The sequence below is a fragment of the Rhinopithecus roxellana genome, chromosome 1 (assembly GCF_007565055.1).
Source record: "Rhinopithecus roxellana isolate Shanxi Qingling chromosome 1, ASM756505v1, whole genome shotgun sequence".
NCBI classification, from domain to species: Eukaryota; Metazoa; Chordata; class Mammalia; order Primates; family Cercopithecidae; genus Rhinopithecus; species Rhinopithecus roxellana.
In genome coordinates, this window is record NC_044549.1 from 29,066,223 (window position 1) to 29,092,511 (window position 26,289).

Consider the following 26,289-nt stretch of genomic DNA (forward strand, 5'->3'; position numbering starts at 1 on the left):
CCCAAGTGTTAAATAACTTGAGCAAATACAGACACAAGCTCTTTACCTCCTTTGAATTTTAAAATGACTAATGTAAAATATAATCAAATGTCCTGTCTCCTAGTTTAGCGGGGGGGGGGGGGGATCTGCTTCCCTTCATGTGGGAGGATCAGGGCTGTTGCATGTAGTTGTGCATTTGATGGGCTGCACAAAAGCTCTTGATGGAGAAGGGGTGAGCAGAGACAGAAACCAAGCCGGAGCCCCACTCTGCAATGGGACCTTCAAAGCTGAATCTGCCACACACAAACCTCCCCCTCCACTAATATCTTTCTCCCAGTGGTACCTTCCGCTAACCATGCCCTCTGAGAGAAGTGCTGCATCTGCCCACAGGAGGTACCCAGAGGGTGGCCTTTTTTCAGTCCCTACAGAGGTTCACCAAGGTTGGCAGCCAACTCTGAGTTCAACGTCATTTAGGAAAATCACTGCCATCAACAACTGGAAAATAAAGAAGGTATAGCAGCCCTGAAACCCTTTTTTACCAACCTGATTTTGCTCTTTAAGCAGTAGTACAGGTTGTAAAAAAAAAAAAAAAAAAAAAAAAAAAAAAAAAAAAAAAAAGTGAATTAAGCATTCTTTCCAAATCATCATCATAAAACTGTTATAGACCCTAGGAAAAATAGCTTTTTGTAAGGAAACACAGAAAGAATTGTTTCTAGACACTAGATATATTGATTCACAAATGAAAAGTGGCTTAACCGAAACAAAAGAAGACTCCTGCTTTTATAAGGTTTTGCTTATAGCAATTCAACTGCTCCTTTTCATCACCAGGGTATGTTAGTGGGAGGAGCTAAGTGGCCTAATTTTTCACGATGAGAATAGGGAGGCAGAGAGGTCAGACTAACCTCCTCTTGGCTGTATGGGAAATCAATGGAATACTTTTTGGCTGCAGATGTGCCCCTGCCCCTTGGCCACTGTGCCACTGAACTCTGGGAGACAGGATTGAGTAGGTGGTCAATGGACCCACCTCAGTGGCTGCCTTCTTGGCCTTCTCTTCTGCATTTTGACACTCCTGCACCACCTCTTCAGCTTCTTTCTGCATCTGGGCAACATCAGCCTCCAGTTTCTTCTTCTGGCTAAGGAGGCTTGTGTTCTAAAGAAAAGCAGCATTCCTATTAGGCAAGTAAAAGCCAGCAATGTAAATGCAAGCTGGTCTGTTCAGGACATGCAATGGGAGTCAGCTCTGGCCAGAAGCAAATTTTATTATAGTGAGCCATATTCCCAAAAGCTATGCTCCCAACCCCAAAAGGCTTTTGCCATCAAACTTGAATGGAAGGGATTTCACCCATTAAAAGTTCAGGACTAAAGAGACTGCAGCCTGAATCAGAAGGGAGGAATGGTATCTAGATAACCTACAAGCCGCAAACATGTGTTTGGTTTTCAGTGGGTTGAGGAAATGTTTCTCTGCCATTTGCTTTTGGATGTGGTAGAAACAAGTGTTCTAGAGCAGAAGCTGGGGTCAGCTGCAGACATCTGAGGGGCAGAGGTTGGGGAATAAAAATTGTAACTCCCAGTACGCTGCTCCAGAAACAAAAAAAAATCATTCCTCTTCTTTTTCTACTTCCCTTCTTATCTTACTTTACAGTGAGGAGGTGGGGAAAGTAGTTCAGAATAAGCCTCCTCCTCCAGTCCTTAGGTACCCTCATTACCACGGAGGATTCTTTGTGTTCTATGGTTGGTCCTGCTCTAATTCTTTCTTTCCTGAGTTGTGACACTAGAGGTCAAATATCCTTTTGCTGCTATTTGGTCTGTGTTTGAAGCCCAGCTTTTCTGAGGGTGTGAAAACTCACAGTGTATATAAAAGGCGTAGGCTTTCTATTTTTTTATTTCTCCTTTCACTTTATCCGTTTCACATTCACTTGCCTCTGGCTAGTGCCTTTCTCAGTAGCACGATGAAGACTTGGAAATAGAAAGATATGCCAGGCCAGGTGTGGTGGTTCAGACCTGTAATCCCAGCACTTTGGGAGGCTGAGCGGGGTGAATCTCTTGAGCTCAGGAGTTTGAGACCAGCCTGGGCAACATGGCAAAATCCCATCTCTACCAAAACTTTTACCAATAATAGCTGGGTGTGGTAGCATACACCTATGGTCCCAGTTACTCGCGAGGCTGAGGTGAGAGGATTGCTTGAGCCTGGGAAGCGGAGGTTGCAGTGAGCTGAGATTACACCATTGCACTCCAACCTGAGTGACAGAGTGAGACTCCGTCTCAAAAAAGAAAAAGAAAAAAAAATAGAATGATATTCCAGCATCACTGGTTCTATCTACCCCACTTTCTCTATGGCATGAAGCATCTTTATCGAGACTGCCATCTTTTGTCCTTATGGAGAGCCAGGCCCTGGATACCTCCAAGATTTCCACTGCCATGGCCTGAGAGATGGGGTGGAAATAAGCTGTATTTCCCTGAAGTGTTTTTTGGATGCTCACAGCACAGACCCCATAGAAACTATTTCTTTGTAGAGGAAGGTACAAGTACAAATACCAATTTGTTTGTACATAGAATCATTTAAAATTTGCTAGGGAGACAAGGGCTTAAATCTTTGCAAACTGAATTACTCTCTAACTTGTTATTTTTATTTTTTTTAGGAGAAAGGGAGTTAGGGGGTGTTTTGCAGAAAGGTAATCTAGATTGTCATAGCTCAGGTTTGAAAAAGGCACTTGTAATCAAAGATAAGTTTAGCCTCATATGTTAGTCCTAGGCTAGAGATCTGGAAATGCAGCAGGTAGCTAAGAAGGCTCCCTAAAAGGTTCAATATGTTTTGCTTGATAATGTTCTAGTAACTGCAAGGTGCCCCAGCATGGTTTAGGTTGGGGAGAGGTCCTTGTGAATAATATAATATCACCTAGACCAGTGCTGGTCAAAAGGTAGTCTTTCTATGAGCAGTAGCACCTGAGAACGTGTTCACTTTCCAGGTCCCATTGCAGAGCTTCTGATTTAGTGGATCTGGGGTGAGATCTGAGAATTTACATTTTTTGTGTTAGGGATTCTTATATGTACACATCAAGTTTCAGAAACTCTGCCCTAGAGACCAGGTCTCCCCTGCCTAATTTTCTTCTTCCCCAAATCCTCTCCTCTCTATGCATGCTTTTTCTCTAACTGAGCCTCATCTCTCTCTAGGCTAGTGATTTTGCATCATATTGGATCCCACTGGTGCATTATTATGTATGATATGCATGGCAAATCATTTGTTACCAATAGCAATTAAGTATTATAGACCAGTGGTCCCCAACCCTTTTGGTTTCATGGAAGAAAATTTTTCCACAGACCAGGTAGGGGGGTTGGGTAGGGGAATGGTTTGGGGATGAAACTGTTCCACCTCACATTATGAGGCATTAGATTCTCATAAGGAGCATGCAGCCTACATCTGTCACATGAGCAGTTCACACGAGCATTTGCGCTCCTATGAGAATCTAGCGCTGCTGCTGACCTGACAGGAGGCAAAGCTCACTCCCCTGCAGCTCACCTCCTGCCATGCAGCCCAGTTCTTAACAGGCCCCAGACCTGTACTGGTCTGCGGCCCAGGGGCTGGGAAGCCTTGCTCTAGACAGTGGATGAGTTACTTTTTAAAAAGTCTATAGTCCATTTTATAAGAATACAATTCATTGTATTTAAACTTTCTTGAAGAAGAAAAAAAAAATGTTTGAGTTAGCCTGTTGGGAATTATCTATAACCTACAGACTATTTGTTCTATACCACATGGTACCCAGATGGGATTGTGTCATACACAGGGAAAAAAAAGTCAAACTGTAGGCACAAACTAATTGCAACATCTTTCAACAGGCACATTTCTGGTTCATACTTTCTTTTATCCAGTATTTTTCAGTAGGGGACAACTGGCATTCTGGAAGGCGCAGTTCCTTGGGATATCACCTTGAAGGAGTTTTGGTATCTCTGGACCCTACTCACTCAATGCCAGTGGTATTGCCCAGTCACTGTGGCAACCAAAATGATCCCACAGATAGTTCTGAATGCCCCAGAGTGTAGCAGTTCTGCCCTTAGGTGCTTTAAACTGTCCTTCACAATAATCACCAGAGTAAAACTTCCCAAAATGCAAATCTGATAACTTCACTCTTAGCTACTCAAAATTCTTCAGTGGATCTCCATGAGCTGCAAGACAAAATTCAAACTCCATCAGTCTCAGGCTCAGGGTCCCTGGTGACCTGGCCCTACCTATCTCAGCATGATTTCTGCTCCTTTTGGCTATCCACCCAATACTCTAGCATGTGAATTTCCCTTAGACTCATAAACTCCTTCCCCCCACACCCCATGCCTCTGCCCTTGACTTTTCTCTCCACCTGGCTGGCTTCTTAAATGTCCTTCATGACTCAGAAGAAGCATACTGTGCATCTACCTAACTCTTCGATTGTCAAGGAAGGCCTTCTGTAGGGGTGTGCTTGCTCTATCATTATACTCTTAGCAGTGTACTACAATTGCTTAGTTCAATCTTCATTTTTTTAGGGCAGTGGAGACATTCTGTGTCTATATCACCCATACCAGTCCAGGTTATGGGGTGGTGCCCTATAAACACTTATCACACAACCCATTTACTGTAGGTGCTTGTCCTGGAAACTATGGCTTCTTCTGATTCTAGGAGAAGGAGAAGGATTTAAGAATTCTTGCTTCATGTCACTTATATAACCTTCCATTAGAAGCCAGAGTCTGGACAGCGTATCATATCTGTCAGCAGTCACTCAGAATTGTCACGGCTTTCCTGGCTCCAAGGCAGGAGCACTGTTTTTATTCTGGGACGCTGGGGAAGCACATGGCTTAGGGAGAGCAGGAGAACCAGGAGCAGGAGTGGTTCTGGAACATTAGGGGATGCTCATCCCTCCCTCCCCAGCATCCTGGCTGTGGATGCCCTGACAATCCATTCTTCTGGCATAACGCTTATTGTTATGGGTTGAATTTTGTCTCTCACACACACACAAAGATATGTTGAAGTCCTAACCCCCAATTTATCAGAACGTGACCTTATTTGGAAATAGGGTCTTATTTTGTTTAGAAGGAAACTAGAAAAAAGGGAAGCAGTGGGGTAAACGAGCTAAAATGAGGTCATTAGGGTAGAACTTAATCAAATAAGACTGGTACCCCTATAAAAAGTAGCAATTTAGACAGCAACAGACCCTCGCAGGGGGAAGATGCTGTGAAGACACAGGGAGAACACCATGTGAAGGCAGAAGGTTGGAGTGATGCATCCATAAGCCAAGGAATGGCAAAGATTGCCAGTAAGGCACCAGAAGCTAGGAAGGGGCAAGGAAGTATTTCCCTACAGATTTCAGAGGGAGCATGGTCCAGCTGACACTTTGATTGCAGGTTTTCAACCTCCAGGAATGCGAGAAAATAAACTTCTGTTGCTTTACGCCACCCTGTTTATGGTACTTTGTTATGGCAGCCTGAAGGAAATAACATACTTGGGAATAAATGAAGAGTATGACCGTGGCTCTGCTGCACAGCCTGTCCCTGTGCTTCACAGGCACATCCAAGACTTAACAGGGCAACTGTGCATGGTCCAAGGCTGCAACTGCATGGTCCAAGTGTGGGAAACACTGCCTTCAACCAACTGGCCCAGCTAATACGGAGAGTATATGGGCCCCACCTGGGTATAGAAAAGACTGATTCTTTCTGTTGCTTCCAGGAGCTCTTCTTCTGACAGCCTGCGGCCACGCTCTGTCTGCTCTTGCAAGGACCTTAGATCCTCTAGTTCAGACTGAAGAAGAGAGTTGCGCCGCTCAGCCACAGCCACCTGCTCCTTCAGATCACTGTTCAGTTGTGTGCTGTCATCCAGCTGCATCTGAAGGTCCTGTGAGAGAAAAGATGGGCCTGGAGTACAGATCCCTCTGAGTTCAACATAGACTATGCACCTATGTATGCATGCTCTGACCATAGTTCTACGTATTTAGACATAAGCATGCTCCTTCTCTCTGGAAAGATTGTATTTGTTGTCCTCATCTTTATTGCTGAACACAACAATCTGTTGCTTAGTTTGCTTCCATAAGCAGAAACATTTTCCACCCCTCCCTACCCCATCTTACAGTTTTAAAATACCTTGATTTGAATCTGAAGCTGGCCCAGGGACTTGGTTGCCTCTGACACCTGCCGGTTGGCACAGCTAAGCTGGAGTTCCATCTCATTGAGGTCCTCTTCCATCTTCTTCTTCAGCCGGGTAGCCTCAATTCTGCTCTTAGCTTCAGAATCCAGACTAGACTGCATGGAGTCAATGGTACACTGCTGTTTCCTCCTAATTTGAAATAACAGTTGGAGTGGGGGAAATGATACATCCAGATTAATCAAATTCACCTGCTATGTTTAAAACAGTACAAGAAATAGAAAAAATAAACTAAAATCCAAGAAAAATTTTAAGTAACTAACAAAATGAGTCTGAGGGCTTTTATTTTAAAAACAGAGAGAATGAGAAGTTAGGTTAGTGAGTATATGTCCACCATAATGGACTAAGGTTTCCAGACCAACTTCCCTGAAGAATCCTGGAAAATACAAGAAGCTTTTCAAGGTTCCTGTGAGGCAGCTTTAGTCTCATCTGATATCCCATAAAGGATGATCTAGGGCAAGCACCTGGGTTTCCTGTGGTGGCTAAGGATGAAGGAAGGATGCTCTTTCAGACAGCCATAATATTTCAACTACTTTCAATGGTGAAAAATATCTGAACAAGGCAGGAAAAAGCCACTCAGGTTGGAACAACTCCTGAGATGCAGCAACACTGCTACAGTAGCCTGGAGACATAACTCTCCTAGAATAAAATGGTTATCTTTCTCTAGGAGTTTGAGAGTACACCCAAGGATTGGCTGACAAAACCAATTGTGTGATACTGAATTACTTTAACACTTTAAATTCCTTCCTAAGAACAAAAACTAGAACTAAAAACGTGTTTGCAAAGTGACAGAAAACAATAGCTACGTGTTTAGGAAGGCCATAACAAAATAAAAAATTGAGAGAATTCATGGGAATTTTTATTTCCCAAACTGTTTGTAGTTAGTTTGGAACCATGTGACTAGATTCTGGTAAATGCACTGTGGGCAGTAATGAAGTTTACCATTCCAGGGCTGGCCCCTAGAAATGTTCACTTGTGAGTTCCTGCAATCTCCCTTCCCCCTTTCTGCCAAACTTGATGGCCACATACAGAAGATCATGGAATCACAAGATGGAAAGAACCTAGGTCTTTCAATGACTTTGAATGTTATTGACCCACTCTTCATCCTACCTCACAATGGCCTCAAACATAGGCAAAAATAAACTTCTATTTGTTTTAAGTCACCAAGATTTGGTGAATGTTAGGACAGTTTAACTACTATAATAGACACATGCCCTGTTAAGCTCAATTCAGGAAACAGGGACCTGGTGCTGGACAGATAATAGAGAACAGAGAAGGCAAAAGCCTATCTATTATTCTTTCTCATAGAACCTATCTGCACAAATTAGATTAGATCTGAATTTGATTCCATGTTGAATTGTCATCAAGTCAGTGTCCTAACCTCTGTGAGGTCGATCAAGAAAGCATACAGGCCGAGCGCAGTGGCTCATACCTGTAATCCCAGTGCTTTGTGAGGCTGAGGTGGGCAGATCACCTGAGGTCAGGAATTCGAGACCAGCCTGGCCAACATGGTGAAATCCCGTCTCTACTAAAAATACAAACATTAGCCGGGCGTGGCAGAATGCATCTGTAGTCCCAGCTATTTGGGAGGCTGAGGCAGGAGAATCACTTGAACCCAGAAGACAGATGTTGCAGTGAGCCAAGTTCATACCTCTGCACTCCAGGCTGGGCAACAAAGCAAGACTCTTGTCTCAAAAAAAGAAAAAAAGGCATACGACCTACAGGGGGAAGAGAGGGGTCAGAGCTTGAAATTGGTTGACAGGTGGAGGTGCTACTTTTCATGACCCCCATTCTGCCCATTGGTGAGGGAGGCCTTAGAAGCAATTATGGAAATGTATAGAAAATAACTCTGTCTGACTCCAGAGTCCAATGTGAGCACCTGTCTTCTGCCTGTCCTTAGGCTCTGGGCTTTTGTTCAGCTTCCAGATCAGAATCCTACAGGGATCCCAGTCGGTAAAGTTAATATGGACTTTTAGGGACTGCATTATGTCCCCCCCAAAATTCATATGTTCTTACTTTACACCCAAGACTTAAGAATATGACTATATTTGGAGATAGGGCCTTTAAAGATGTAATTAAGATTAAATGAGGCTGTTAGGATGGGGCCCTAATCCAATGGGACTAGTTAGTGTCCTTATAAGAAGAGACACAGGGATGCATGTACACAGAGGAAAGAACAGAGGAGGATGCAGTGAAAATGTGACCATCTGCAAGCCAAGGAGGGGCACTGGGAGAAACCAGACCTGCCAACACTTTGATCTTGAACCTTTAGTCTCCAGAGCTGTAAGGAAATACATTTCTGCTGTTGAAGCCACCCATCTGTGCATCTTGTGATGACACCTGTAGTAAACCAGGACAGGGATGCTCACACTCCACATCACCAAAAGCTGTCAAACACTTATCTGTCCTACACTGGGAAACTCTCATTTTTGCCACAGTTGACACTCCTTACACAGGAACACTGAAGCATCCTTAGCCTGGTGTCAAAATCCTCTGTACAGAAATACATTCTACTTAAGCAGGCAAACTGCATGTTTTAAACTGCACTTTTCCCACAGTTGTTTATGAAACTTCATGAGTGCCTGCAGACAAGTAAAAAGTGAGATGGTTTAAGAGGCATGAGTATAATACAGTCCTGGAGAATGGCTGCTAAACAATCAACACATTTCATACAGAGTCAAGAAATCTTTAAAATGAAAACTCCCTCAAGTACATTCTTTAAGAAAAATGATGCATTCAAGACCAAGGGCAATATAGGAAGAAGTACCTTCTTTTTCCTAAAATGTGAAATACAATTTAAAAAACCAAATGCAAGGAAAAATCGAGATGATAGAACTTTGAAGAGCTAATGATTTTAAATCATTAGTTCAGCATTTAAATCATTGACAATGCAATAGGTCATTTATTTTCCTTATGATATTTCTAATCTATGTCAAAGAAATAAGGGATTTTTTTCTTAATCCAAATACATATGAGCCAGCTTTAAAATAATTAACAAGTTATTTTGCTACCATGTCTGAGTTTGAGATTCTAATTTTCAAAGACATTCGAAAATATTTTACTTATAAGTGGGAAAAGATTTGAGCATATTCTGGCAGAGAGTCACTCAGACAATAAAAGAAACCAAGTCAGATGGTATATATAAATTAAGACCACGTGGCAAAGTTTGACATGACTGAGATCAGAGGAGTGGACTTTACAGAAGGAACATTACTATGTACCTGGGGCTCTAGACCAGGGGTGGGAAAACTATGGGCTGTGGGCCAAAATCCCACCATGCCCATTTATTTCCTATTGTCTATGGCTGTTTTCAACCTACAACTACAGTGTTAAGTAACTGCCACATCTCTGTGGCAAACGAAACATGTAGCTAACAAAGCAGAAAATATTTAACATCTGACCCTTCAGAGAAAAAGCTTGCTTAGCCTTTCAATCAGTGATCAACCAAAACAAACAAATGCAGTATGATAGAATAAGGAATTTCAGTGCCTCATTCTCAAAAACACCTCTCTGGGTGTATCTGGGAGAGCAGAATACAGCTCAGAAAGCCCATGGCTGTGGACCAGTGTGATGACTCTCACATTTCAACATTTCCTCCAATCAGAGAATTACCTGAAGAAGCAGGATGCACCTGACCAACCTGTTGTCAGCTCAGTCTTGGGCCATGCAGTGGGCCTTCAAGCTGGCCTCGTTTCCTCTGTCTAATAAGATGGGAAGATCAAAGCCAGCTACCAGCTCTTCTTCTCCTTCCATCAGTGACTGCACCATCACCTCCCTACCTCAACCTATGCCAACTATAACATTATTTATTTATTATAGAAATAAATAGAATACCCTATCATCCAAAAGTGTCTACGAAAGCCTGACTAGAATATGAGGCAGTGTCTGGTGAACATTAAGCACTCCAACATCTGTTGAACAAGTGAAATATATCACACACATACCAGCTGCTTGTACTTTTCACCATCAACAGGCATCCAGGCTGGGCTCATTCAGAATCAGGCTTCACCAGAGTGGAAGACATGGCTTGGCAGCAGAGCATGAGTTGAATGAGTTACCCAGTTTGCTGCACTATGAAGGTTTTGCCTTTGCCTGCGGGTCACTTTCTCTTGCTTTTTGGTCCCTTTAACTTACTCACCAGGTCCTGTCTTCCTGGGAACCTTCTGTTTCTGTGGAGTTAATGATGGGTTATATGGGCATATGATCTTGAACCTGATCTTGCCCTCAGGCAATATTTTCCTTGTTCTATAACTTCCCTGGCTTATCCTTGATTGCTTGGAATCTTGTACTTGGCTTATTTTGTTTTTCCTGGCTTCTATTCAGTTTCCTTAAGATGCCCTGCTAGCCCCAAAGTCAAACTATCAGATTAAACCAAGGCATTTTGGTACAATCTATGCTCCCAGCAGAAAGGGTCTGGGCTGGTATTTGTGATATTTTGTAAAATAAGCTCTTTTCTTTCTGGATATACCTATTATAGTTATTATGAATCATTAACTAAAATGTATGAATAGCTCGTCCCCCTGCTTCCAGCCCACCCCTTCTTTTCTCAGCTCCTCCTGGCTTATGCCTATTCTTCAGTTCTTTCTTCTTCCAGCCCTAGCTCTTTGGATCTCTGGCTTTTTTTCACACTAAGATTATTATAATTGGTGAACTGCTCTACGACATTCAGATGTACCTGACGAGACACAGGCTCTCTGAGGATTCATTTCTCCTCAGCTGGGTTTATTTATAGGCACAGGTCTGATATTACTTGAAATCAGTGTTATTTGTTGCTTTTTTTAATCTGCAGAAGGAGACGTCCATTTTTATTCCTTGTGGAAAGAAGTAGGGCAAATATCAAGGCCCAAGGTTTTTGCCCTTTATCAAAAAAATTCTTTTAGACACTGACTCAGAACCTCTTAAGTAGATCAGAATTCCTCGCCACAGTCAGTCCTATAGAAGAAAGTGCCAGTGAGTGAGAGCAAAGAGAACTCAAAGCACATAGAGGGCCAAATGTGGCTTGACATCCTCATTAAAACATTGACCCCCTTGAGAGTTTTGTCTAAAAATGGGCTATGGGAAAGAGGTCAGTTCAATTGAACATGTTAACAGGGTGTTTTTCTTTTTCTTAAAAAAAAATGGTTTAACAAATACATTGAAAGTAAGTTGCCAGTTGAATCTCAGGCTCAAATGATTTTTCTTGCTGACATATGGCATTGACTTAAGGGAACAGATTAGATAATATAATCATCGTTAATTCCATGTGTTTATAATTGTGCCTTTGAACTACAGCGTGTGAAGTGTTTTGCCAACATCAGACTACTGATCTTTCTCACCACCTTCTGTGACATGTAGGGGCTGTTTTTATCCCCTCACTTCACTGAGAAGCTAAGAAGTGGAATGTCTAAAGTCATCAGCTTGTTATGACAGAGCTAAGAAAAAATTCTGCAACCCATGAGTCCTGTCTAATTCAGTTTCCTGACTATTAAGACTCAGCTGCTTTAACAAGGATTCAATAAGCAGCTTAGCTCTTGGCTTCTGCTCCTCTTCAAACAAATGGCTACAGGTACAAGCAGGGGGTATGTGAAAACTTCACTCTGGTCTGAAAGTACAGCATTGAATTTTTAATTTTTTTCTCCATGGCTCAGCATTTTCAGTCAATTTCTCAATGCCCAACAAAGTGGCATTATAGGGACATGCAGACAGTATGCATAGTCCTTATACATATAATCATTTATTTGGTGTTATCTTGAGTCTCATATGACAGCAGAAGTTCCTCAAATATAAGAAAATTATAAAATCCAGCAATAATTATATATAGATATTCCTTTATATCAATAGTGGTAAGCTCTCACCACTATTGATATAAAGGAATATCTATATACAATTGTGTATAAAGGGATATCTAATTGTGTATAAAGGAATATCCATACATGATTATAGATATTATATATAAAGGATACTAATATACAGTTACACTAAGTTTCTTTGGTAATACTCCAACAGGGGCCATAAAAGCAGCTGGACATAATGAGCTCTGTTTAGTCACAGATTCAGAAATGCATAATTGTTACATATCAAAATCATCTTAGATACCTAAAATTTTCTAATTCTTCATCTTTCTCTGAAAGCTTTCTTTCAAGTTCTGCTTTAGCTTCCAAGAGTTCAAGCTGGAAACGAAGAATCTTGCTTTCATTACGTTCCAGGGCTCCCTGGAATACATAAATAAAAAGCATTAAATGAAGTCCACTTTTAGACAAAAATTTTATTTTTTTCCCAAAACATATGTCGCTAATGTAGCTCTCTTAGAGTTACTGGGAAAGATATAGGTTCAAGTCAGGTCCCTAGAGATTGCAACACAGTGAGACAAGCAACTGCTTTCATTTGTCATTTCACTTATAGATTTGACATTCTTAGGTCTTTCAGCTGTAGCTCCAGAACTAGAATTTTAAAGCCTATTTTAAAATAGAAAATTTGAGTCTTGTCTGTGGCTATATTTAAGCTTTTTAATGTATTACTCTTGACTTTTTCTAACATATTCCAACTATGGGATAAATTTTAAAAAGTATCAGAGCTAGAACAAGGAAAGTGATAACTCCTACCTGGAATCTTCTATTAAATTCTGGACATCACGAGGGAATAGAGGAAAAGTTGGATGCATTCAGAGAAGAAACAACATGGTAGTGTCCAAATATTGTCATATGAAGAACAAATAAAGGAATTTAGGATGTATCTGACACGTAACACTCAGCGTGAGCCATTAACACCATAATTGGTACCACTACTGCAAATGAATTGCTTTGGCAGGCAGGAAGATTCCCTGCCCCTTTCTGTATTCAAATATAGTTAAGGCAATTATTTGCAGGGATGTTATAAAGGCAATTCAATTCTAAAAGCATAGGTTTGGCTAAATCTTTAAAGCCTGTCCTGAAGCTAAAAATGTATATAAAAGAAGAAACCCAAAAAGCACTTGCAGAATACCAATGATATAAGGGCATAAGGGGTGATGCAATTTTGTGGTCAGTTAGCTACAGGCAGTCCTAAAGGCAGAAGTAATTTTTTTATAGCCTCTTTTGAGGAGTGCTTAGCAGATACAACCAAAAGTAAAAAAGTAAAACTGAGTTGCAATTTTAAAATAAAAATAAAAAGATGATGGGAATTTTAATAAGACCTCCCTTGATGTTCTCTTGATACTACCTTCAATATAAAAGAAAATAAAATTGCTAACGCACTCTCAAAAACAAATGCTTGGATAACAGTTTCCTCAAAGGGAATAGTGTAGTTCCTTCAAGAGGAGACTGTCACCTCTAACCCTCTAAAATGCACCGAGAAAGTGAATCTTTAGGGAAGATGACCTGGGATAATTTGAGTTTTATGGCTTTAAAACAATCTGGTAAAGTTTCTCATAAAGGCTCACCCAGGAAAATAAATAACGCAATGTTACAAATACATGTCCAAGTTGATGAAGTATTTATGGAGGTGGCTGATGACAGAAGTTGAGAAAATGCTAATAGAATGTATTGCCATCTAGTGGTACTAAATGGTTTGAGCACTATGGCCTTCCTGTCATTCTCACCCTTGACCCATGTGCTGATCAACTGAATATACAAAGATGCCTCTATGTTATATAGGACAAAAATTGTCAGTGCCAGTTGTATTTTTCATCGACTTGTCATAGTGCTTGAAATTTCTATCATAAAATTTACTTCTTTTAGTTAAGGTGGTGGCTTCAAAAAGTCCCTTGCCAGGACGGCCAGAGAACCAAAGGGAACAAGTAAACAAAACAAAGTTTACCAACTGTATAAGGACCAGCTGTGCTAGAGGGCACCACACTGCCAACCAAAAGGAGTCTGTATAAAGTTAGATAGCCTCAGGAAACATTTATGCATAACAGGGCAAGAGCTGCTGCCTGACAACTCTATATGGAGGGTAATATGGAAACATTTGCTTGGCAAGTTTCTTCTGGAATCATAATGGTGAGGTAAACGTAACAGACAATGCTTGGCACGGAGCGCTCCTTTGGGGTCTTGTTTTCCATCACCATACCTTCCAAAGGGCCCCTACCTAACACTGACTGCCACATCTTTCAAAAATCTTTTTTCATTTTCTACTGGTGGGAGGGTAGGGCTGTATTTGAATGTGCCTGAGTACTTGCTCAAAGGTTGAGTCAGGAAGATGAAGTTCAGCTCTGAGAAGAGGCTACATAGGGCTTCTTAACCACCTAATAATCATGATAGGGTGACTTCCTCCTCGTTAGTTTACCTTCTTTGGCAAATCATCTTCTTAGAGGTCCTTTCAATTGCTAATGCACACTCAGAGATAAAGTCAGAGACTTTTCCTGAACTGTGAATCCATAACACTGAAAACCCTCCTGTCAATCTGCACAAAGATGAGCTTTCAGAAACCAATGTTTGACAGCATTGCTTTGAATCTTATTTCCAAAACTACCAAAAGTTTTTGGGGAAAAAAAATTGAGAAGTTTTTGTGACTGACTCTTTAAAGAGGGGACAGCTATGAGAATATTTATTCATTCAACATTTGACAAATATTTACTGAGCCTCTACTACACGCCAGGCAATGTTCTAGGCCAGTGCTTCTCAAATATTAATGTGCATATGAACCACCAAGGGATCTTGTTAAAATGCAGATCCTGATTCAACAGAGATGGGCAGAGGGCTGAGATTCTGAATTTTTGACAGCCTTCCAAGTGATGTCCATGGGCCACATGTTGAGTAGTGAGGGTCTGGGCACTGGGGATAACTGGCGAACGCGATAGACATAGTTCCTGTTTTTACTACAATCAGGAGATTTGCATTCACTGTTGTGTATCCTGCTCTCTGAGTCTCAATTTCCTCTTTTATACAATGGGGACAGTACTTTGCTACGGTGATTATATTAAAATTATGCATTTGGCAGAGTGCCTAGCACATAGTAAATAAACATTTGAATACATGTCCTTTTGTTGGTGCTGTTGTTATTGCTAGAATGCAAATCTTCTGCCTTGTCACAGTGAAAACTTTCTTTTCTCCCTGGTGATAATACCTCTGTTTCTTCCAGAGTCACCTGGACTTCTGTCTTCTCTTGTTCAATTAGTTTCTTGACCTTTTCCATTTCAGTTAAGTTCTTGATCCCTTCTCTAACCTGGTTTGTCAGATTAGAAATCTCTTCTGGAGAGAGAGGTAAGAAAACCAAAGTTAGTGAAAGGGCTCAGTCTCAAACCAATGATACCAGGCACAACAGACTGTTCCAGCCCACTGGAACAGCGGCCTCATGCCACCCTTGGTAACTTGATGACCTAGCCCATATGGGACCTAGAAATTTTAAAGGCATTCATTTTTTCATATAGTCTTTTGCCATCTGAAAATTGCCTACAACAAATGGTGAGGATGGTGCTTCAGAATATTGTACACTGGACAACCTTTGCAACTTTACATGGCAGTCCTGCTCATTAGAGCCATTCCAGGTTCCACCTGGAGGAACACAGACCTGGAGTCCCTACCCTTCCAGTGTAAGTGCTTAGCTATCAACACTAGTGGCTGCCATTGTTTCAGTCACCACTCAACACCGAGACAGGAACTTAAAGTAGAAGCTAGATCACTATCTGCCAGCATCCAAGGCATGGCCCCAGATAGGCCAGAGAATCAGAAGGGGCCCAAGGAAGACAGTGGCTTTAGCTCAAGCACTTGAGTGTTTTTTCCTAGCCTCTCATGAACATAAGCCTTTGACAAACAGAATAGGACATCCAGAAGTCACAAAACCTCTTCCACCTGATATTATTATGGTCAGTTCTGCCTTTAGTACATAAGAGGTGTGGTATAGGGCCAAGTAGCTCAGAGAATTACCCAGTTCAGAGGTGGTGGAAGGAGCTCAATAAGTCACCTGTTCCTCTGGTTCTGAGATTCTGGGCTGTGATGTGATATGATGAGAATTTTTAGATGTTACAAAGACAAATATGTTAGACAGAAATTTTCATTGCATAATAAATTCTTCTCTGATAAGCACTCTCTTAAAGATGGTTTATCAAGAAGAAAATCAGGGAAGAGGTTCTCAACTCTGACTGTACCTTAGAATCACCTGGAGAGCTTTGGAAAAAGCTCACTCAATATTCAAACCCCACCCCAATCCAAAGGTGGTGCCCAGATCAGCAGCACCCGCCTCACCTGGAAAACTGTCAGAAATACAAATCCTTCAGACCTACTGAGTCAGAAACTCTGGGGGTGGGCCCCAGCCATCTGTGCTTTAACAAGCCCTCCAGCTGGTTTGGATGTAGCTAAAGTTTTCTAACCACTGTTTTAGCACCCCTGATGTCCCCAGCTAGTGCCTTGATCATAGACTATGTAGGTCAACAGAAAGTAAGCTTTATTTACGCCTCCAACAGTAATGAACTTGCTTCCAGGGCATCTCAGGGTTTTCATGCACATTGCTGTTGGTGCTGGGATAAGTTGGCAGCCTCTTTGAAGGGCTGTTTGGCAGTAAATCAAAATTTAAAAATTCATTTCATTAACCCAGCAATTTCTTTTCCAGGGATCCATTCTCCTGAAATATTTTTACATGTGCATAAATACATGTATAGGGATGTATAATGTAGGATTATTCATATTTGTGAATAATTGGATCTAAAATGAATAAAGTCTAGTTAAATGATAGTCATCTTTATTACAAAACACTATGTAGCTATTAAAAAGCTTGTGGTAGGTCTCCATGTACAGGCATGCAAAGAGCCACAAGGTACGTGGGAAGGTTGCACAGCTCAGTAGTTAAGTGCGTATATGCTGGAGCCGTGGCTGGGCTCAAATCCCAGATCTGCGACTTATCAAATGTGAATTTGGACAAGTTACTCAACTTATGACCTACATAGCCTTCATTTTACATATGAGAAAACTTAACACTAGACTATTCTGAAAATTTAACAATAAATAGTTAAACGGTGCCTGGTACGTAGTATGGGCTATACAAATATTCATTAAATCGGGAAATATATTCATATATGAAAAAATAAAACGTGTAGAACAAAATGTAATTGGGTAAAAAATACACCGTTGAGTATAGGACGCATGGAAAATCTTGGTAAGGTTGTGGATATCAAGAAATTCTTATCAGTGGCTTCCTTTACAGAGGAGAACTGAAGTTAAAGGCAGGAAACGAGTCTTACTTTTAGAATTAATTAATTTCATACAAATGGCATCTAAAATTTAAAAAAAAGGTCAAACAGAAGTATAAAATTTGAAAAGTTAAAACATGATGGGAACATGAAAATGCTGAAGACAGCTTTGCCTAGCTTTGCCTGTAGCCAGGGCTCTCCCTGAGCTCCGGCTTTGGCTCCAAGCCCAGCTTGGTGTACCTTGGAGGTTCTTGTTCTCCCTCCTGAGTGTCTCCTGGCTCACAATGCTCTCCTCGTAGGCATGCTTGAGCTTGAGGAGCTCTGTACTGAGAGCCTGGATTTCCTTCCGAGAGGTATCCAGCAACGCCTGCGACTCCTCATGCTTCTGCTTCCAGTTCGCAAGGGCCTTGCCAGACTGCAGCTGCTTCTGGTCCAGCCTGGCTGCTGCAGAGCGGACCTTCCCGAGGTCAGACAGGGCATCCCCGAGCTCCAGCTGCAGCCGGTGTCTGGCTCTCTCCAAGGAGGCATTTCTGGCATTGGCCACCCCCATGGCTTCCGCTGCCTCCTGCAACCTAATTGCCAGTTCCTTCCTGAGAAAGGAGGATACCCAAAGAGTGAATGAGGCAACAACTCTCAGAGAGCTCATCAAGTCTGCCCTGGATTAAAGATAGAGCTTGGGTGCAAAGTAAGATGGCACCTCTGCAGTGGACTTAGTGGTACAAAGCAACAGCAGCTCCTATCTGAAAGTGACCTCACTGTCTGTGACCACCATCCTCTGCCTCCTGTGTGCATGGGGTCTTTATTTTCCCCCTTTGCCAAGTTGCACTTGGAACTCTGGATCTCTTTGAATTCCTACAAGTATTTGCTTATCCTAAAGCTCTAATAAGCAATACTGACTTGATTATCTCCTAAGAAGAGGGAAAAAAGGAAGATTGTACTAAACACCCTACCAACAGTAAGCACCTTACAAATCTGTAGCCATGTGTAGTCACTAAAGAGCTCCTTGGCTGTGTTGCTTCTAAAGAACACTCTCTTGCTTTTTCCTGCTTATTCTCTCACATCATGTGGCTCCTAAACATGACACAATTATTTCTTCTCTCTGAGTGTGTTCTCCACCTCAGCTCCTCTCTCCAGATTTATATTCCCAAATCCATCTCATTATCCTCACTTAACAGGTCCTACTGTTCTTACGGGGTACTTTAGCCCCCATCTGCTGTTCCTTGGGCATCTCTGAGATGGAGCGGTTTATTACAGTGCTTCTTTCTCCACCACCCCCATAATATGCTACTATTAGGAATTCTAATGGATGAAATGTGTTCTGTTGCTTACATCTCCTGCAGGGTTGCTGGCAGTCCCATTCTTACTCACTTGTTATACTTCTTAGATGAAAAGTACTATATGTACCCAAGCTCATCTACTGCTATTAAACAGAAAAAACTGCATAACTAGGCCAACAGAGCAATGTGGTAATAAAGTCCCCTTTGGGTGGAATCCTGCAAAAACCCCTATGTGCTCGGGATCCAGGAAGCATCTAGGCTCTAACAACACCCTGCCCCCGGCTTTCTAACCATAGTCACTTCACTTCTTTGCTTCACGTTTCTTAAGTGTGAAGAGGAGATTCTGATGCTTTACCTGACTTAAGGCAGTAGGAATGAAATAATTACAGGCAGTCGAGTGAAATAATTACATATATTTTAACTACTTTAGAAATGCTTGTTGATCAAAGAAAATAGGAGTCTCACTTTGGGTGACCAATCATAATGGATTGCCTTGGACTGAGGGGTTTCACTAGGTGATATGGTTTGGCTGTGTCCCCACCAAAATCTCATCTTGTAGTTCCCCTAATCCCCACATGTCGTGGGAGGGACTGGTGGGAGGTAATTTAACCATCGAGGTGGTAACTCTCATGCTGTTCTCATGACAGTAAGTTCTCATGAGATCTGATGGTTTTATAAGGGGCTTTCCCCTTTTTACTCACTCACTTCTCTTCCCGCCACCATGTGAAGAAGGACGTGTTTGCTTCCCCTTCCACCAGGATTGTAAGTTTCCTGAGGTCACCCCAGCCATGCTGAATGGTGAGTCAATTAAATCTCTTTCCATTATAAATTACCCAGTCTTGGGTATGCCTTTATTAGCAGTGTGAGAACGGACCACTACACCAGGACATGAGATTTTCAAAGCTAAAACAGGAAACCTCCAGCGTAAACTGGACAAACTGGTTAACCTCATTTTACCAATAACTTGGTTCTATGTTTAATATCAACTACTATTTTTCTCTTTAACTTGCCAACCATAAGCACCTACTTAGTCATCTCGAATACGTAAGGAGAATCTCGAATATGTAAGGGGATATTGGAAATTAAGAAACTAAATCCTTATCGTTGGGGAACTTAGAATTCAGAAGCAGTACACTGGGTCTTAGGTGAGCTTGAGTCTGCTAAACTAACTCATCATTTGAACCCCAGCCTGGAAATCAAAGCAGGCAAATCTTTAACTTCAATAACAAAAAAGAAACCAGGACCCTAGATTGTTTTGTAGCTGCCTACCTCCCCAAGGTGATTTAGAGGAAAAGCATAATACAGACAAAGTTTTATTTATTCAGTGTCCCACCAATTTGAAAGTAAAAACGTGTCTTCAGAGAGTACCATGTTGGCCCATTATTTTCTTTAGTTATTACATACTACAGAACTAGTTCCAACAAACCCATGTGGTCATAAAGTAGTCTATATTCTTTTGCTCTTTCCTACCCAACCCCCAAAGAAACCATCAAACAGAATGATAGATAGGCAATTTCACCTGAATTCTTCAATCATTAGAGGGGGGGGGGAATCTTACTTCAGAAGTAAATACTGTATTTGGATATAAGAGAGCATCTCAGTTCAAAGCCAAAACTTTCTGTGGTCCAGAGTTTTGATAAAGCACCTACTGCATGTATTTTTAGTATCTGTCATTCTAAAACCCTTTTTAAGTTACTGTGGGTACAGAGATGGATCACTTGCCCCTTCTGGGACAAAACACAGCAGCTGTTCAGCAATTGCACAGCAATGCCTCTCAAAGATTTAGGTGAAGAACTGGAAAACATTATTTCTGGTTGAAGTTAAAGAGAAATGTATTGATCTTCCCCGGATTTTTGCCAAGCTACCAAGCCAGGGACACATTCTTTTGAGTAAATATTTAATGATTATAAGCTGGGGTTTGACAATTTCTCTTAAAAATAGAGTTTCTTGGTCTCTAAGCAAAATGCTTCAGTTCTATACCCTGGTACTGAGTCACAATTCAGCTGTGCCCCAAACTTCTGTAACTACTAAGAACTTTTAAAACCTTTACATAGAAATGACTATAAAATTGATATTCTAACCTTAGGGATGGCCTGGGGATGGTTTCTTTTCAAAGCAACCTTTGTCCTAGAAGATATGACGACAGATTCTAACATTTTTTCCAGCTTCCCTGTCCATCTTCACAGACTACTTTGTAGTCTACAAGTTGTAGACCAGGGACACAATGACTTTGATGGAGACACATACACACATGGACTCAATTATTTTGGCGTTACAAATGAAATATAGGGTTTTAAGCGATAGCCTATTTTCACACCATGGCTCAAAGTCACATCTTTTATGAAAACTTCCCTTGTGTCCCTAGAAAGAGCCTCCTTTCTCTCCCCAGGACCTCTTTATAGTCTCTGTCACTTTGTATTACACTTTTTATATTTTTAGTCCCTCTACAGAGTGTGCTTCTTACCAGCAGTGAATGTTTCAGCTTTGGTTTTGGCCTTGTTCCTGCACGCGGCAAGGATTTGTTAAATGCATACCACGAGGCCTTGGAGACAGAGTCATTATTCTCATACTCCTCCATGTGACTAACTCCAGGTTAAGGATAGCCTTGCCCTACTCACTTGGCATCCTCCAAGTCTTCTGTTTTCTGGATGACATTGTTTTCATACTTCATTCTCCATTGCACCATTTCAGCATTGACTTTGGATAAGGTCCGGTGCAGCTCAGCCTTGACCTCTTGTTCTTCCTCATACTGCTCTCGTAGAAGGTCACAGTCACGCTGGGCCTTCTGCAGGGCATGGGCCAGGGCACTCTGGGACTGTAGGGAACACACATTAACAAAAAAGTCATGACCACCACAAACAATACAAGTCTTGAAAGTCAGATAATATTTTTTTGGGTAAGATTAAACTGCCACAAATTCAAGCTGAACCTGAACCTAGTAAGATAATACTAGAGAGAGAATTTGAGACAAGAGAAAGGATAGATAGTATCCAATTGCTGCCATTAAAAGAGGGAAGGGAATTCTATTTAGAGAAATGCCAGCTTGACTCTGTGGACTTAGGCCTGGAATTCTAGAAATAGTGGAGAATGCAAGGATAGCAAAGACAACATTCACTATCATTTAGGCAATAAGATTTATATTTAGCAATATATTAGACTCAGAGCTTGTTCAAACCAGAAAGAACCACTGAAATTTAGCCTTTTCATTCCACTGATGAAGAAAATAAAATCTTTTATTTCACACTGAAATCTCTAAAAACCTCAGCTCCTAATACTTTAAAATAGTACTACAGCCCAATAGAACTTCTGTAATGATGAAAATGTTCTCTATGTACACTGTCCAACATGGTAAACACCTAGCCACATGTGGCTACTGAACATTCAAAATATGCCTAGTACAATGTGTGATCAAAACTGAATTCATAATTTTATTTAACTTTAATATAAATTTAAATAGCTACCTGTAGCGTAGTAGAGGCTTCTATATGTATTGGACAGCCCTGCTGGGTCTAATAAACTTTTTTATCATTTAAATGGTGATCTGGCTAACCTAGCAGCATCATTCCCCCGAGACAATCTAGTGTGGAAAGAACCAGGGTCCTGACGGGTCCTCAAGGGTCCTTTATGCAAATTAGAAAAAAAAAGCACATTTTCAGGAAGATACAGCTCTGAGGGCACAAGGTTTAGTTAATGGCAGCTTCAGCCAGACCCCTCTGGGTGGTAAATGAGGAGCCACAATACACAATGACACTGAAAAGGATGCAGGCTTTGGAATCAGATGAACCTGAGTTCAAACTGTGACCTCTCCTCTTGTTTAATTTCATTTTCCTTTAAAGGAAAAACTTTTAAAACCTTTATGTGGCATTTACATGGCATATATTTAATTATGGAAGTAAACAAGACAGACAAAATCCCTGCCCTAAAGAGCCTAAAAGAAATAAGGGGATACACAAAATACACATGCAAATAAACTAATAAATAAAATTTCTAATAGCAGTAAAACAAATACAGCAGATAAGCACGATCTAGAATGTTTGGCTCCTTCTCATCATCCCCCTAAGACCTTGGGGAAGGGCCTTTAAGCAACGGGAAGGACAGTTATAAAAGTCCTAAGGCAGGAATGATGGTGCCTGGTTTAAGAGGCAGAAGGGAAGCCAGGGCAGCTGGGGGGAGTAAATGAGGGAAGCAGATGTAGGAAGTAGGTCACAGAAGGATGCTGGAGCCAGATCGGGGGGCTTGTAGGCCAACTAGAAGTCACTGGGAAGGCAGCCAGAGAGATCTTCTAAAATATAACTCATTTCACTAGTGCTTAAGTTTCTTCACAGTATATCACTAGGTGTATGACCTTGGACATGTTATTTTTCTTCTCAGAGCCTTGGTTTTTTCATATATAAGGATGCAATTCTATCTGCTTCATTTGACTGATATGAAGATTGAGATAACATGACAGAAGTATCTGGTACAATGTCTGATGCACAAACAATGATAAATTTTTAAATTTGTGTATAATATAGAAAATATGGAGAATCAAGGGAATAAAATGGTACAATATTTTAAAACAGACTCAACTACCTGCATTTTCAGAGTATATGCCTTCATAGTATGGTCATGTACAAGTAAGATACTTTGGGGTTTTAGTAATAAGATGCTTTGAATATGAACTAAGAATTCATTTAAATATCAGGGCTCAAAGAATTCATATCTCATGTTGGTCACTATGCTTTCATCTTCCAGAATCACTTTCACTGGAGTCACTTTCTAGCAACATTATATACTCACAGGAAGAAATGACTAATTTCTATAATTTATTGACAATTTAAAAGTAATACTGAGCTAACCCAGTCCCACTTATTTTATTCTAGGCTTTTATTTTACTTTTTCATGAGCAGTTTCAGAATCAAAATCCAGAAAGCGCCTTGCTGCCCTTCTGTTCAAGTACTCACACAAGATGGAAACACACACTTTGCTCGCTCTAAATCTACAAAGAAGCAATTGGAATCACCAAGGAAGATCCTTCAGTCATCAGGTTCTTCCTGGCATGGTTTTTCCCCCATAACTTGTAGGGCATTTTCCCTTCTTCTTTTACAAAACATCTTCAGGCTGATTCATCAAGCACTATTTTTTTAAAAAAAACACACAGTCAAGTAACAAGTGAGAAATAATAGATACATTACTTTGGTCTCCTTTTCCAACTGCCCTCTCAGTTCTTCAGTCTGCCGAGTGAAGTTGCTCTTTTCCCTGGAAAGTTGGTTTATCAGAGCTTCCTTCTCTTCAAGCCTCCGTAGGAACTCGCCTACAGAAAGATTTCACAAAAGTACATAATTACAGTCTTCCTATCTATTGCCTCCTCCACTTGACTTACTGACTTTAAGTGTAGCCAGAGTGACTCCTACCCACGTATGTTTGATATTTAGGAAGGGTCTGAGAGTCCTATTATTCAGCAAAACCATAACAATTCTCCTTTTCAGGACTCAGAAGGGAGTCCTAAAAATGAACTGATTTTTACTAATAAGTATGAATCAATAACAGATGATATTAGTTACTATTTATTGAGAAACTTCTATGCTCTAGGTATTTAATGTATGTTATCTAGTTTAATTTTCATAACTCCTTGATAATGTAGGTATTATACTAACCATTTTGCAGAGGAGGAAACAGAGCAACTTAAATATGACTGAAACAGAAACATACACAGTTCGTAATTGGTGAAGGTAGATTCAAATGAAGTTCTTGAAGACCACATTCTTCTATACCATATTCCCTTGTTTATTATATGTGACTTTGTACACTTCTGTTTGTATAATTTTTAGATAATTATAACTTTTATTACCTCATTTGTAAAATGAAGATAACAATAAAAGATTCTTAATGAAAACTAAATTAGTGTGAATGTGTTTTATGGTAGGAAATGTGACCACGAGACCACGAGAGGGAGAAATTGTATCATACTCTAGTCTATCGTTCCTGCTTAACTTATCCTATTAATTATAGTTGGGCCTTCCATATCTGTAAGTTCTGCTTTGTGGATTCAACTTACAAAGGTCCTCTACAGTTTAACTCAATTCTGACACTATCTTCCTAGAGACAGTGTTAGATACACACACACACACATGTACAAGTATATATGTGTATATATATACATACACACATATAAATATGCACATACACATATATACACACCCATATGTACATGTATATATCTTATTATAAATCACAATACCACATACAATATTTTTAAAATCATATTTGTTAACATCACTGCTGAGCTCATCAGAAAAGTCCAAGAATTGACAGCCATCAACCTAATGATGGCATATACATGTTTTCTAAAATATAATTTTTACCTAAAAGCTCCTATTTTGTTATTGGCAAGAAACATTGTCAGTTGCTTTCCCTGCAGTGACAGGTTTCCTTTGTTCATTTTTGAGAAATCATGTGCTAAACATGTGAGTCTAAATAAGCCTAGTTTGTTTGCCAGTCATTCCTTCAAGTAAAAGTGATACTCCCTGAAAAAACTGCTAGCTCAGCTCAGAGCTTAATCACACGTCTTACTCCAGTATGAAACAGGAATTCTTCATGCATACTTCTTGTTTTGTCACACAGAATAGTAAAAATATATATACTCAAGAGTTGAGATGTAAAAAATTCATTTCTTCTGCTTCTTTAAGGACATCCTTAAGTGAAACTGACTTTTAAAAAACCTGTGAGTACATATTAGGGAATACAATTTTAACTAGTATGTTTTAGTGCTACTACCTTGACTTGTGATCAGGCTCTAGTAATTTTAATCATTGTTGCTTTTGCACCATCAATACAAATGGCAAAAGAATTTAAGTCGCAAATAGTATCTTAGTATTATACGAAAATAGCTTCAACCTCATAGACCCGCTACAGGCTCTTGAGAACCACTTGGGAGTGAAACAAACTTTAAGAGTATTTGGATGAAAATGTCTTGTGGCTTTTTTTTTTTTTTTTTTTTGACAGAGTTTTACTCTTGTTGCCCAGGCTGGAGTGTACTGGTGCAATCTCGGCTCACCTCAACCTCCACCTCCCAGGTTCAAGCGATTCTCCTGCCTCAGCCTCCTGTGTTGTTGTTGTTGTTGCTGTTGGTGTTTTGTTCTTTGAGACAGAGTCTCACTCTGTTGCCCAGGCTGGAGTACAATGGTTACCTACAGCCTCCGCCTCCCGGGTTCAAGTGATTCTCCTGCCTCAGCCTCCCAAATAGCTGGGACTACAAGTGCCCGCCACCACGCCTAGCTAATTTTTGTATTTTTTTGGTAGAGACAGAGTTTTGCCATGTTGGCCAAGCTGGTCTCAAACTCCATGCCTGAAGTGATCCGCCTACCTAGGCCTCCCAAAATTCTAGGATTACAGGCGCGAGCCACTATGCTGGTCCAAAAACATCTTATTTAAAAAGATTCTGAAGAAATATAAATGCACTAGCTGGTTGAGACTAATATATCATGTATATTACAGAGCCAGTAGCCAGTTACTGTGGCTTAATTGATCACATTTACTATTGGTTTCCTCTGAAAGCAGAGAAAGCTGACAGGACAGGGCATGAGAAAGAAACTTTGGAGGTAACCACCAACAAAAACAACAAAAAAACAAAAAACAAAAACAAATAAACAATCTGGAGCATGGACCCAGTGAGGGGAGGATAGGCTTGGATAAATTTGTACTTCGAATTTAACTTACACAAAAGCCAACCAAAAGGTAAAGTTAAAAAAGGAAGAAAAAACTCCTACAGCCTAAGCAGAATTATCATCTCAGACCCACTTTCATTTTACTCA

The 26,289-nt window shown here is 40.6% G+C and overlaps 1 protein-coding gene across 1 annotated transcript in view; it reads right to left on the minus strand.

Annotated features, from left to right (window-relative positions):
- Positions 1-26,289, minus strand: part of MYH15 (myosin heavy chain 15) — a 135,631-nt gene that overhangs the window by 11,584 nt on the left and 97,758 nt on the right. The window contains 8 exon segments of the mRNA XM_030935953.1: positions 1,004-1,129; positions 5,630-5,833; positions 6,079-6,271; positions 12,215-12,330; positions 15,161-15,285; positions 17,460-17,809; positions 21,115-21,311; positions 23,671-23,789. Of these exon segments, the coding sequence (XP_030791813.1) occupies positions 1,004-1,129; positions 5,630-5,833; positions 6,079-6,271; positions 12,215-12,330; positions 15,161-15,285; positions 17,460-17,809; positions 21,115-21,311; positions 23,671-23,789 (1,430 nt within the window).